Source organism: Bombus vosnesenskii, unplaced genomic scaffold (genome assembly GCF_011952255.1).
Source record: "Bombus vosnesenskii isolate JDL3184/JDL3185 unplaced genomic scaffold, Bvos_JDL3184-5_v1.1 scf7180000013265, whole genome shotgun sequence".
In the NCBI taxonomy this organism is placed as follows: domain Eukaryota; kingdom Metazoa; phylum Arthropoda; class Insecta; order Hymenoptera; family Apidae; genus Bombus; species Bombus vosnesenskii.
The window spans coordinates 2,479,614-2,493,733 of record NW_022882925.1 but is presented as its reverse complement, the minus strand read 5'-3'; the positions used below and the strand labels follow the sequence as shown (position 1 = coordinate 2,493,733).

At 41.1% G+C, this 14,120-nt stretch overlaps 1 protein-coding gene across 4 annotated transcripts in view; it reads right to left on the bottom strand.

The window, feature by feature from the left end:
- Positions 1 to 14,120, bottom strand: part of LOC117243443 — a 122,714-nt gene that overhangs the window by 4,877 nt on the left and 103,717 nt on the right. For 2 of the 4 annotated variants that reach the window (XM_033510946.1, XM_033510945.1), the window contains 4 exons: positions 4,859 to 5,437; positions 2,664 to 4,304; positions 1,504 to 1,602; positions 441 to 1,359 (listed from right to left, as the gene is read on the bottom strand). In XM_033510946.1, the coding sequence (XP_033366837.1) occupies positions 441 to 1,359; positions 1,504 to 1,602; positions 2,664 to 4,304; positions 4,859 to 5,437 (3,238 nt within the window). The remainder of the gene's footprint in view (positions 1 to 440; positions 1,360 to 1,503; positions 1,603 to 2,663; positions 4,305 to 4,858; positions 5,438 to 14,120) is intronic. The other 2 variants (XM_033510947.1, XM_033510949.1) reach the window with 2 other exon arrangements.

Here is a 14,120-nt window from a genome sequence, read left to right as displayed (position 1 = left end):
TTGTATTAAATATTATTAATTTGTATTAAATGGACACATTTAGCGATGGGACGAATTTTCTCAGAATATCATTGTCTTTTTTATTGTATATGAAAAAGCATAGAGGCTTTTGGGTCGAAATTGATTCATGCATTAAATTTGATGAAATTAGAATAGAAATAACTCGTAAGCGTTAAGTATACTTCTAGACACTAGTATCCTATTCTAGATGACCTTGAAATCTGAGAAAATGACCTGGAGAAGAAGTATGTCTTATGCTTATATATGGCTCTTTAAATAATGTGACTTTGTCCTAAGGATTTCTCTCGTAAAATTAATTTCATAAAAATTTCATAAAATAACAAAATAATTAGATATTCCTATTTAAACATTTCACCCTGTATTATAAAATATAACGTAACACAGTAAAAATTTCAACCTAGGAAAAGCATAACACAGACCTGACGTATCCCTCCGGTACAGGCTCGTCCTTCAGCATCCGCATGGAATGGTGAAGCCTCTGCTTCTTCGCCTCCGGAGAATTGCTATCAGGTGGAGACAGGGATCTCTTGTTGAGATTAAGATTCGCAGCTAACGAGGCCAAAGGATTTTCATCTCTGGTTGGAGGTAGAAAATTGGTCGGAGGTAAACCTGGAGCAAACATCAGCCCTGGACCACCAGTGTACATGCCGCCATGCTGCAGGAAAGGTGGCAGGGCTTGGTTCATCAGGGCTATCTGTTGATTCATAGCAGCCATTACAGCAGGGTTAGGAAAATGGAATCCGTGGCTAAGGTCGAGTTCGAAGCTGGTGGGAACCGGCGATTGTTGGACACTGGTTGGCATACTCGGCTGAGACAACTGGCCATTCTCGTTGTTATCCATCACCGAATTGTTTCCATCGTCCCTCGATACTTCACTCGGTTCTCTCTTAACATTGGCAACGTTCTGAACTCCCACGTCCGAGCCACATCTCGTTGGCTCGATTTTCACCTCTTTCACTTGGGTCTGTTGACTAATTTGACCCAGAGTCTGCTGCATCTGACGTTGCATTTGATTCTGGAAATTCTGAATATTCTGAGCCATTTGAGCATTCTGCGCCATAAAGTCGTGCTTCTGCGATAATTGCGTCAGATAGTCGTGTTGCATTTGACTAGGCGCCTGACTGGTTAGATCGTGCTGCTGTTGACTGAGAATGGCGCCTGTAGAATGTTTCGCTATGTGTGCCACCAGTCGGTCCAGTTCGGAGAATGCTTGATTACAGGCGTTACAGTGATAATGGTTTTTGCGTTTTAATTTGCAGAAAGGCCTGCTACAGCTCTGCTCTGGTCCATACAGGGTATGCGGCGACGCTGAAGACGTGGATGGAAGAACCGGCGACTCTGCAATGGAAAAGTTTAGCGTAAATACAGGTGCGAATTTTGAAAAATGCGGAAGGCGAAAGGCGACGACTGATTTACTATTTACTGATTACTAATCGAACACAATTCAAGGCAAGAAAATTGGTCGTCGAAAGAGACACGAACCTTGGTGCACGGAAGTTCGCATGGATAGCACGACGCCCGGAAGTGCGGGTTCACTCGGCGGTCCACTGACCGGATAATAGGTGCCAGCCGCCCTCACCACTAGCAACAATCAACCAAACAACCAACACTTCAAATATACCTCCCACTATAATTACAACCACCTTGTACAATAGATACATCAAACGCAACAAGAAAATATAATGTACATGAAAACAAAAATAGGAATAAAATAAAGGATAATTGGGAAATGTATTGTAATCCTTTCGAGAGCAGGCTAAATGAATTGAAGGGCACATAACTAAAACGAGCCTTATCTATGGTTTATATTCCTCAGGGGAGCAAAAGTATAGTTTAATTTCTTTTAATATTAACCGACTAATTTTCATTCGTCGGTACTGTGCTTAAAATGTTCCAGCTGCTACTTTGAGATATCCGAAGAAACAAAAGTTTTACATTTTAATGTCATTTCTATTCAATTCATAATATTTAGTTATTAATATTTAGTTATCCATAACAGTCTGTGTACTATAATTTTATTTAAAAGAGTAAGGACACGGGGAATTTCGAAAAAGAAAAAATGCCAGATAAGACACTTTAACTAAAGAAAGGATTTTTTATAATATCGAGTCCACTATGTTGTGAGTCTAGTTTCTCACTATTAGAATGCAGTATTAGAAAAAATATTGATATGATTGAAAAATTTGACAAGAATCATTTTGTTATAAGTGGACTGCGAATTTTTATGCATTTATAGAAAATTTAAAGGTGTACAAATTAAAAATGCATAAAATGCAAGATAACATGCAAGAATATATAAAGTATTCAAAACATAAAATATTATGATATTTATCATAATATTCGATAAACAAAACATTTATCTATCCAAATTCCATTTCTTTAATTGGATTAAATAAAAATACGAATTTGCATAAATATTTGCAGTCTAATGACGAGCTTAACAATTCATAGTGACATCGAAAGGATTAAGGAGTGCTGACGTGTATCGTAATATACGCTGGAGTGCGTGTACGTGCAAAAGACATGCATTGATTGGATAACTGTCTCGGTAAACATCTCAAGTAACTACCAAACAAAACTCATCTATAAAACAGTACTATACAGGTGCACTGGTTCGTGTCCATGTTGAAAGTTACACTTACCGGTGGTCTTATTAACATCTGGGCTGGGGATCTCCGATTCCTTTTCGTCCATAATTGATCTGTTCTCCATGTCGCTGGCCAAGCTTTCCTCAGGTTTTTCGATTAATTCAGCCGGATTCTTTACTTGAATCCTCGGCTTCGTTTCTTGAACCATAGGTTGAATTTGCGTCTGACATTCTTGGTTCGACGAGCATTCAGGTCGATCGTCGTGACTACTGTGCTGTTTCTCGTGCATCGCCATCGTCGAGTATCTGACGAAGGAGTAGCCGCAGTTCGGCCTGGTACAGTGAAAATGCCGATTAACGCGATTACTGTGACAGCCAGCCAGTCGACAATCTACCATCTTATCGAAGAAGGCAAAGCCGGGCGGTATGTCGACGTTATCGTGAAAGTCTTTGCTATGCATCAGTAGCTGGTCGGGTCTATCGGTGGAGAAATGACACCTCAGCTGCGAGCAGTGATGGTGTCTCGTTGATCTGAGAACACAAGCCGGATCTGGACAACCGTCTGGGTTGTAGGTGGAGAATCCTTCTGGTTCGCCGAGACTGTTCGAAGGTGAGATACTTCCTTCTCTCTCTTCGATCATAGGATTGGGTGTCAGACTAGGTGTCTGAGGTTTGGGTAGCTTGAAACTGGTGAAGATCGCTTGTGGAGAGTCGTGAGTATGAGTAGCTGGGTCACCGCCGGACCAAATTTCGATAACCCTATTTTTTGGAGGCCTGCCTCTCTTCCGCCTGAACATCGCGTCGATATTAGTCAAGTGCGTTAACGTAACATCAGAGGATAGAGCGTGAGAAGAACAAGAGAGATTTAACTGTCGACTATATTCATGAATCTTATAATGTTGCAGTCGACGGAAGGGTTTGTCAGTCGAAAGGATTACTTCGCGACAGTTCTCCCAATTACAATGATAATGTTTCTCCTTATCGGCATACGGACAACTGTCGTCGCAGCCACCTTCCTCGAAGAAGGCATCGGTGATGCGCTCTTGAGTCTCGTGCTCTCTCAAATGTTCCCTGACTTCGCGAGGATCCTTCAGAGCTGTACCACAGCGATCTAATCCGCAGTGATGATGCTCCCTGCCTATGTGACAGGGACAGTCGGCTGTCGCAGGTACCAGATACGCAAGTTCTGTGGCAGTAAGCTGCTGACTCTGTTGCTGCTGCTGATGCTGATGATCCACAGTCACTGTGGAACTTCCACTAGCAGTGACCGTGGTTGTTGGCGCGGTGAGATCCATCGCTAGGTCGCTACCACTCTGAAAGGAATCATCCAAAGAATAATACGACGGCGAGCCTCTATCCTCGTTCGAGCTTTCGCCATTAAGACTCAAGGAGAGACTCTGCGTGCTGAGATCATCCGGTGGCCATGATCCTGGCGGTCGAATACCGCCAACAGCATTGATCTGCTTGTACTTTCTGTAAGCCAATTCCGTTTCATGACGCTCGTGTTTTCGTTTATGAGAAAACAGCTGACCGGATGAATGGAGAACGTAGCTGCAATGAGGTCGTATGCAATGGATGTGATTGCAGACGCGTGAGAAACGACATTGCTCGAAGGGACACGCCTCGGACTTCATGAATTTCTTGAACCCGTCGCGGGATAATTGCTCGTCTTTGATGTGGTACGATTTGTGCTTGTCTGTAAGAAGAAGACGGAGAAAGGAACTTATTAAATAAACCAGTTAAGGACCTTGGGCTAGATTGGTACTAGGTGTATTAGGTGCATTAGGTGTTAGGTAGATCGGAAAGTTCTGTCGTTTTTGATCTTTGAAAGGATAGAAATGAATTGTTTTAGTTGAAATGTCTATCAATCGTTTAATATAATATCTATTGTTAATTCATTTACTGATAATTCATTTACTTCGTTGTTGTAGAATTTGTTATTTTTCTTGTTGATATATTCTCCCCTCGGTCTCATTTAAAGCATGAAACAATTCACGAGTTAGAAAGTAGGTCACTGTACACTTTAATTACCTAGGAACTCTGGAACCCTCGGAACGAAGTTGTAATACATACATGTATCAGCAAAATCTGGCGACAAAACTTTTCGATCAACCTAAACGGTTAACTGTAGAGAGATATCGGCAAGCAAACAGAAATCGCTAATATTGTCACGGTAAACACAACGAATAATCTAGGAAAGAGAGGACTATAATTTCTAATTTTAAGGGAGAACTGCGAGTAGTTCTTTACCCATGTCAGCCTTGTTCTTGAAGGTGAACCGGCAACCTGGTCGGCGACAATGGAAGTGCGTGGTCCGCTGGCCAACGAAGGGACAGTGATCGGTAGCACAGCTCTCGGTAGCGCGAAATCTCTGGAAACCTTCTTGTATGATAGCCGAGTCCTTGCGATGGTAGTTGGCGTGCATCTGCACGTCCGATGTCGATATGTAAACCTTATCGCAATTTTCATGGATACAGTGGTAGTGTGTCTGTTTTCTATTGTGGGGGCAAGCACGACCCGGATGCCTCTCCGAGCAATCATCCGTCGGCGAATACCTCATGAACCCGTGCTGCAAAGATTCGTCCCTCTTTTTGTGCCACTTGAAATGCCTGATCATTTCCTCCTTTTTCACAAAGACCCTACCACTGCAGTCCAGACAGTGAAAATGCTCTCGGCAACCGAGCTCCTTACAATACGAGCTACCGCATTCTTGACCCGACGTGTACCGCCTCACGTATCGGGAGTAATCGATTATCGGTTGTGACACAGAGCTTTTCGAGCTACCGATCAAGGTGTCCGCAACCGGAGACATGCTTTGTCTCAACAATGCTGAAATCAGAAACCAAAGAGACGAGGTGAGGATTACTCTCGGGCTGAGGATTTACGGGATGATGATCAGCAGGATCGAATGTACGGAACTTTTTCTTTTATATATAGGGAATTTCAGTTTGAACTGGCAAGTTAATTCTTGAATTTTTCGATAGTAGATTCGAGTGGTATCGTCTGCTGTTAATAAAGAATCGGATGGTTGGTAAAGAAGCGTTCTGTAGTTCACTGAGTTCACTGAAGAGCTTCACTGTGCGCGCTTGATTTACCGACCCTATCTGCGACAGTCTAATGTGGTTAGTAAGAAGTAGAGTTTGTCATTGATGTAGACGTTTAAAGTGTAATTACACGAAGAAATTGATGGATATTACAGAAAAGAAATTTGTCTTTCATTAAATGTCAGCAGCAATTAACGGTGACATGATTAATATTTAAACGATCAACCGTAACGTTTAAGAAATCATAAATATGTCCACGACTTTTAAAAAACCTTTGGTAATGATACTGTAGTATCTCAGATATGAGTTATAGCATAGCCTTTCAAAACCAAATGAACAGAAGTGAAATAAAAACGAGTTTCGTTGCAGGTCCTACAACTTCAAGTCATTAAATTATCAATTTGCAACAGCTTGTTTATGATTGACTTATTCTAGTTAATTAATTACAGGTCCTTATGGGATACTATAATGTTTTGCCGAATTTTCAATGAATTTCAAAAAATATTATCGATATAGGGATGCAATATGGCCTCGTGTAATTCATATTGAGAACTTGCGAACTGTAACTTGGAACAATGCGGACTGCCATTATTAGGAATACTGAAAGCACGGAGTTACTTTGTACATCAAATATACTTGCCAATTCTTTTTAATTGGGTATTTTGATTTCGAAAGCTTGACGATTTTTCTTCCTATTATTTTGAATTTCATTTTCGAGACAAAATTCGCTACATTTTATTCTGAATCGAACTATCAGCGATTTATGATTGCAACACGTCATTGTAGTTTTATCTGACTACCTCCAAAGTAACGTAAGTCCACAGACCTTAGGACATCTTTTGATATTTAATTTAAAATACTCTTCACTATTTGGTAATGTACCAAAGAAATTAAAATTTGTTAGAATTTTTCAACAAATATGAATGTGTTATAGTCTATCTAAAAATGTACTAATCACTATGCTACATCATGTCTACAAGACCAACGTACTTCTGAATCTCTAACAAGGTTCTCTGGTTCCATAGCAGTCTCGTCATGACGCGTTAGAAGTTTCCAGGATGTTTGTCGTGTTCATACGGTTTAAGTGACAATAACACGCTCTTCCCAAGAATTTCGCGAATAGCCGCGAAATATATGTATAACCACCAGGAGAATATATGGCAAAGACCCCACCTCTGTTAGCCGGAAACCATGGTCCACGTTCGGCGTGCCCTACCAAAGGCTTGGTTGATTCCAAGAAATTCCTACTTGTCGACTGTGCACGTTTGAATGCGTTCAGAAACGAGTTTAAAAATTGTCGAATATTTCTCTTAGGGGTTCCCCCCATCGGACCCTTTGGTGGGGATAGGTACCAGCGAAGTTTTATGCGCACGTGTGTACGCGAAAGAGAAGAAGGGTTCCCCGTGTGGCAGGGAAACGAAAGAAAAAGGAACAACGAGAAAAGAGACGAAATGGTAAAGGTTGCGAGGGAGAGGCGAACCATTATACATACTTCCCATACTTTCATATTACGTTCTCTCAAATGCACGAAGTTTCTGGATCGATCTCGTTTTTTCGTGAATGAAATCAGCAACGCATGAAACTACGATTACGGAATTGAAGTCCAGAAAATTTATCCCATAAGAAGATTGCGGAAGAAGAATGCGATAAGTAACAAAGTTGCCTTTGTATTTGATTTCGGAATTAAATATGTTCATCCTCTTCAAAATTATCAAAATATTAGTGATAATAGTATTAAAATATTCGTCAACTAGATTTAAGGGATATTTTGACACACAGACATTTTTTGAGACATTTATTGGTCCGAATAATGGTTTTCGCTCCCAATTATGGTATATTAAAATTCTACCATGGTCTTCACATTTAACAAATTAAATGAAGAATTCGTGAAACTGTGATTACAGAATTAGGATTCTAAAAATGGCACCATACTGCGATTTTCTCGCGAATAAGATGAGCATATCCTTCTTTAACGGGGTTAGGCCGAAGACAGCACGTGCTCAAATTACGAAATTTACATTTCGCTCTGGATGCTTAAATTAATTATCCAGTTTAGCTGAACCGGGAACGTTGATGCATATTGTTGCGTAACATTCGGTTTGGACTGTTAATCTATCCTCCGGTGCAGTAATTATGTAACACAGCTGCGTGTTTTGTGTAGCTCGTTAGAGCACCTTCTGACTACTAGCCGTCGAGGAAATTCTTATTCGCGCGAATTTACAGCCAACATCCACGATGTAACTCATTACGTGTGAGAAAGTTGCAAACATACGAACGTTGGGGGTCAAGGCTCCTCTTATCGAGTTGCTATTAATTAAGAATAAACGCATAGTATGGCGAGTGCTACCAAGAGTGTCCATGATTCTTCTTTAATATCCGGGAATGTTAGACATTTTGTTGATGCCTAATTATGCGTACCGCGTCGCAGGAAGCGTGCCAAAACGGCTGCTAGGCATCGAACGGAACCTGGCCTTGGATCTTGTTAAAAGATACAATGATGTATATTCGATCCTAAATTTGATCAAACAATTGAGTATTTGAGTATTAAAATATCAATAAAGTAGGCCATTGATCTCACAAATCTCTTTATCATGGTATACGATGGTCGAATTTGTTGAATAATCGAACAAGTATTAAGAATTATTTCGTGAACATTAATATTAGATGGGAACTAAAATTTCTAATTGAACATTGAATAATCTCCATTACTGTCTTTCGTTTATTCTTAAAAAACGTTTAAGGATCATTTTTATGATTATGTTGATAACAATATGAATATGCATAGATAGAAAAGCCATATTTCGTCAATTCTCGGTGTAAAAGTTGCGTTGGAAACTAGTGTCGAAGCGATTAAAAACTGTTTCAAGTTTAAGACGGAAGGGAGTGGCAGTGCCGCCCATACAGTGGGACAAAAATGCTGACAACAGTGCGCAACGAAATGAAGAATACGAGAAACGTGACGGGACTTAAGGGTCAAATCTTAAAAAATATGAGAAATTCACAGAACGACACGCGCAATCGGGATCCCTCTTTTTCTACCCCTTTGCACGAATATCCAGCAGCTTTCAAAGGCTGAACCCTTTTATTCGTAGTTCTTGAAACTCGTATAGGCTGGAAGGGAGAGGTCGATCCGGCTGTGGATGAAAAACCCCGGGCCCTGATCGGGGAGTTTAAAATTTTCAAAAAGCCCAATCCTGAAAAGAAGGCCCCGTATTTCAGCGCGCAGGCTCTCTCCTCCTTTTTTTATCATTTAATCCGCGCGCTGAATAACCCTTTATACGCGTCCCGTGATCTGGTGAGCTGAAAATCCTCGACCCGAGCACGATCTCCAACCAAATCTACACGACATACTTTCAAACAGGCTTATATGTTACGGAAATAAACAATTTTTCAAATATTATGACATAAGTTTTATTCTCACAGCCAAGCAAATTTCATTTTTATTTAATTCATCACCAATTATCATGATTATCTTCTCGGTCGATACTCACTTCTTTCGTATTACTCACAAGCTCTCATTAGTTGTAGTTTTAAGTTATAAGTGTAGTGAGAAAGATAGATGTTAGACTCAATTTTTACCAAATTATCTATAAATGAACTTTGCATTTGTAAAAGAGAGCAGATATTTTTGTAATAAAAGGAATGTTTTGTATAGAACATATAATATAAACTATAGAATATTCGAACATTTTCTTTTTCTTAATGATAAACATTGCTTAACAAATTTGTAATTTTAATTTGTGGAACGTTTCTATAAAGAAAGAAGGGGAGGGGCGCGTATTAACATAACCTACAAAATCGCGTGTTTGGATAATGCGTCAAGTGCCCGCTGCGTCGTAGTCCGTTCTACGCGGCAGCCGCGAAGGGTCCATTGAACCTTTTCCTTCCTTTTTCTCTCTCGAGAGGTCCTAAATACCGACAAAAAAAAAATCCCAACGGGCAACCCCCCTCACGGCTTCTTTACCCCTTTTTCGACGGCCCTCGTCACAACATTGTTTCCGGAAAAACGGCTCCGTTAAAGGAGTAACCAGCCAGATGCGATTTAATGAGCTAGAATAGAGATGCTGCGTCGATTTCACGGACCTCTGGGGAGGAGTGGTGCGGAAACGTGATCGATGGGAATATTTTGACGTTGCACGCCAATATTTCTGAAACTTCGAGAAAGGATCACGTTAATCTTCCATCGATCTGTGTAGGAAACTTCCATCGATTCTTGGAAAGTGACCTTTTATTTTCAAAATTATCGATAGGAAGATTCTTCCCGTTTTCACTGTCTCAAAAGGGTACAATATGTTATTCAACCCCAAGAAGAAAGAAGAAGAAAATTTTCGGAGCTCACCAAAAGTTTCCTCGAACGCTACCAAACAACAATTTAATAAAAAGTTGTTACCATCGTAATTATCAATAAAAATTCTCTTCTACTGGATAAATAGTAAACGAGTTCGAGCTATCTCGTTCTAAAGGGAAGAAAGTAGAAATCTTTCGAAGTTCTTCAAAAGTTTCCTCAGGAGAAACCAATGAACAGTTGGTGCCATCAAAATTATCAATAGAAATAACCTTCTTCTGAGTAAGCGTCAAAAGGGTATAAAAAATGCTTAGCTCTGAAAAGGAGAGAAAAGAAAATATACGAAGTTGTCTAAAAGTTTCCACGAAAGTACGCAAACCATGGTTTACCGAAAAGTTGACCCGGAAAGGGTGCAACTAAAATGGCGCAGCGTCTGTATACAGCGCAATCATCAATCCGGTCGCAACCATGAAAATCGTGGCGCCAAGAGGGTCACGCAAAGCAAGCAGACGAAACGGGAAAGTCTCGGACGAAGGTGGAACAGAGGATAGAGATGGAGAATACAGTGAGAGGAAGAGACCAGCGGACACTAAACTATTCTAAGATCCCCTGCGAGAGAGTGTCGCGGACTTATTGTCTCTTAGCGAGCACGGCGGCGTTATTTCTGTCAAAATTACGTTATGGTCGCCATTCTGCTGTCCCGTTTCTCTCGGTGCTATCCGTTTAGCACCTTCTTTCATGCCGTACCAGCTCGTCCTTTCTTCTTCTCCTGCTTTCGAATCTTCTTCGTTGTTGGAAATCAAATTTCGTTCGCGACCAGAATAAACGGCGGTTACACGCTGCCATTATAATTAACGCGATTCCTACTTTAGGGAAGAGACAGCAGCTTCCAGAGGACTGGCGAGATTCTTGGACACGCTCCCTTTCCAACCGGCAATTTACGAGCTTCCCTTCATGTTCTGCCGATAGAATTATTCCCGCCTTTGTCTACTCGTTCCTCCTAATTATTACTAGCGAGCTGTACCGCGAGATTTATAGACAGTATTTATAGATCTGGGCGTTCTGATATCCGTGGATTCGCCAATCTTACAGGCTACGTAAATCGTGTGCGTTCATCCTCGAATATCATATATATTTTCTTCAGAGGCAACTTGAAAGCTTGATTGGTTAGAAATAAATCAGCCGCCTGTCAAAATTCCTCTATCTATCATCTGATCTGCTCATATATGTGGATACGAACAGAAGCGCATGATTTTCTAGAATTAGACTATGATTACAGTGGATGAGTGTTCTGGCGAACTGTCATTCTGATGAACTCAATACGTCGAAGCAACCAAATATGCATATAGATTCTTACGAGTGTATGCACATCCGCTTTCAGATGTTTCATTCGTCGTTCAAAGTAATAGTAGTTAGTAGGACGTAGTAGTAATAGTTATTTATATGCATGTAACAATCATTAATGCTCTAAAAATGGAATTACTTGTTCGCCAGCTTGTCGGAATCCCTCTCTTCGTCCTCCAATCAATTCACAGTACGAACAGAAGCTCGTAACTTGCAACGATTAAGGCGCAGTCAGAGACTATACTTATTGCTCCATTCTACAAAATTTTACGAGGCGTTACAATTCGTGCAACGATCGCTGGCGCTCAGAAAACAAAGTTATCCAACGTCTGCGTGTCAAAATTCATCCTCGTATCCTCCAATCTGTTCACGGTATGAACAGAGGCGCGTGATTTCCAAGAATCAGAGCGTAAGGGACTCATTACCTCGTTCGACGAAATTCTTCCCTTTCGTCGAGGTGTTGAAATTCGCGTAACAATCGTCGATGCTCCGAAAACGAGATTATTCATCAACGGCGATTATTAAGCGACTCGTGAGGCTTTCGTGAGGCGCAGCGTGCGTGAACGAACGCGCGCGCGTACAAACGGTCGTTAAAGCAATCGAGCCACGTGCTACGCGGCTCTCTCTTTTTTTCTCTCCCTGGTTCTCTCTTCCTCCCTCGGCGTGGCCGTTTCTAAAGGCACATTCATTAATGTCGCGTATAGCTGGTATCGTTTTACCCCTCCGGCGAGGCGCGGAATTTTTTTCCTCCATCTCTCCTTCTCCTTTCTTTTTTCATTTTAATCTAGCCTGCCTGCCCTCGGACGTATGGATTTTTCGGGCCACTGTTACGGACATACTACTTAGTGTCAACCGACCACCCCTCTTTCCGTACTCTTTTCTACGCGGTGCCCCCTTCTTTTCACGGAGTCGTGGGTCGACCAACCCCTTCCCCTCTTTCTCGCTCTACTGTTACTTATGGCGGCCGCGTTAAATTTAACGAGGGGAAACCTCTCCGTGGAATATTGGAGAACAATGATTTCCGAAATTATTGACCGAGCGGTCCGGTCGACTCGAGTTGGTTTTTTTCTTCAAAGCACACACACGCAACTGCGATATGGAAATACTTCTTAACGCTGATTCAAGTGCACTGGACTGTGTATGAATTATGAAACATCGAGGACTTTCAGTTTAATCCCTGTGCAGGCAATCAATGCTACACGGTCGTCCAACAAGTGCACGAGTGTGCATGGCTAAACGTAATATCCAAGAATATGTAAAATATGCAAAGTACAATGCTCGTTACAATATTTGATAAGTGAGACAAATTTTTGCCTATGTTACACTTAATTATCTTCAGAAAACTCTTGCATAAATCTCTAAAGTTGGTCACGCACTCGCTGATTACTAAAAATGAAATTTATACGATATATCGTCACTAGAAAATATCGAAGTTGTTGAAAGAAACGAATAGCTTCAGATCTTCAAGTATTTAATTAACTCAAGACTTGTATTTCTTACATTTAAAATTCAGTAATTTACAAGAAAGAGCCATGGTTTATATTATACATTGTAAAAAGAAAGGGAGAGTACATCTATCAAACTACGCGTACCTATTAGCGCGATATTCGAAGGGGTTCGTCACGCGCCCCTGGCGTTTAAAAATCCTGGCAAAGGATAAAGATTTTTCGTTTCAAAGGAAAGGCCACCCTTTTGCCGGTGTTTCCAGCGTTGCGAGGGTAAATTGAGTTCGAGCGAAAACACGCGTACTACTTATCGCCGCGACCCCCGAATTCACCCCCGGTTTCTACGCCGCCGCCCCAATCCGACTCTTACGTGGGACGCGCGTAAACTTTTCACGAAGGGTGAAGAGAGCGCGCGCGTAATATCGGCCATTCACGTGTGAGCGTATCCTCCTACCCCTTAGCACATATACACGCACACCCTGTCCCCCACTTTAGCTGCCAAAAATAAACAGAATCGAACCCTTTCTACAAATTCAAATAGCCAGAGGAGGGTGCCTTGTCTCCTCGCGCACCCCATTTGCTCGACTTTCGAAAAACTCGGCCTAGGAACCACGTAAAAAAAAGGATAAAGACGAGGAAAGAAAATAGCCACGGATCGACGATCCGCTGTCAAAACACGAAATCCGATGCCCGATCGTTCGCCATCACCCCGATTTTTCACTCAACAAATTTCCCAAAGCGGCAATAGGAAAGGGGTGACGAAATGGATCGGTAATAAAATAGTATCCGCGGTGAAATATCGAGCGATCGATTGAACGCTATTTACGGAAACACGATAGCGTTGAACCGAGTCAATTTTCCAGGGGTGATGACGTAAATGATTAATCAGCTTTGGGATAATTGGGGGAAGAGACTGCGAATGAATACGTTTGTTTTTTTTTTTTATTTGTATTGCTGTTCTAGGTTTTAAGAGCAGTTTCTTGAGACACAATCCTTTCCCATAATATTGCTAAACATAATCTCCCTTGTATACGAAGATATCATATTTTACTTGCTGTCTCCGTGTGAAAAGATATTTTTAATAAAACGTACAATTTGTTTTTATTCCATACGATAATGTAGTTATATCAAAATTAATAAACGCTAGCAATATTTATATTATAAAATTCTAATTATATCTTCCAGGTCCTACCAAAGATACATATTGGCGATTCACAGATGAAGGGCCAGGATTTCAGAGCCCTCGTTTTCCAAGAAAACTTTAAGAAACCATTATATCTTTGATTAAATCGCACAATCTCAGCGACGACACGCGAAACAGGGAAGTCAGGGGCAACATCCGAGTTGTCGGACTAATAGAATTACTTAAGATAATTGGGGGAATTAGTTAACGC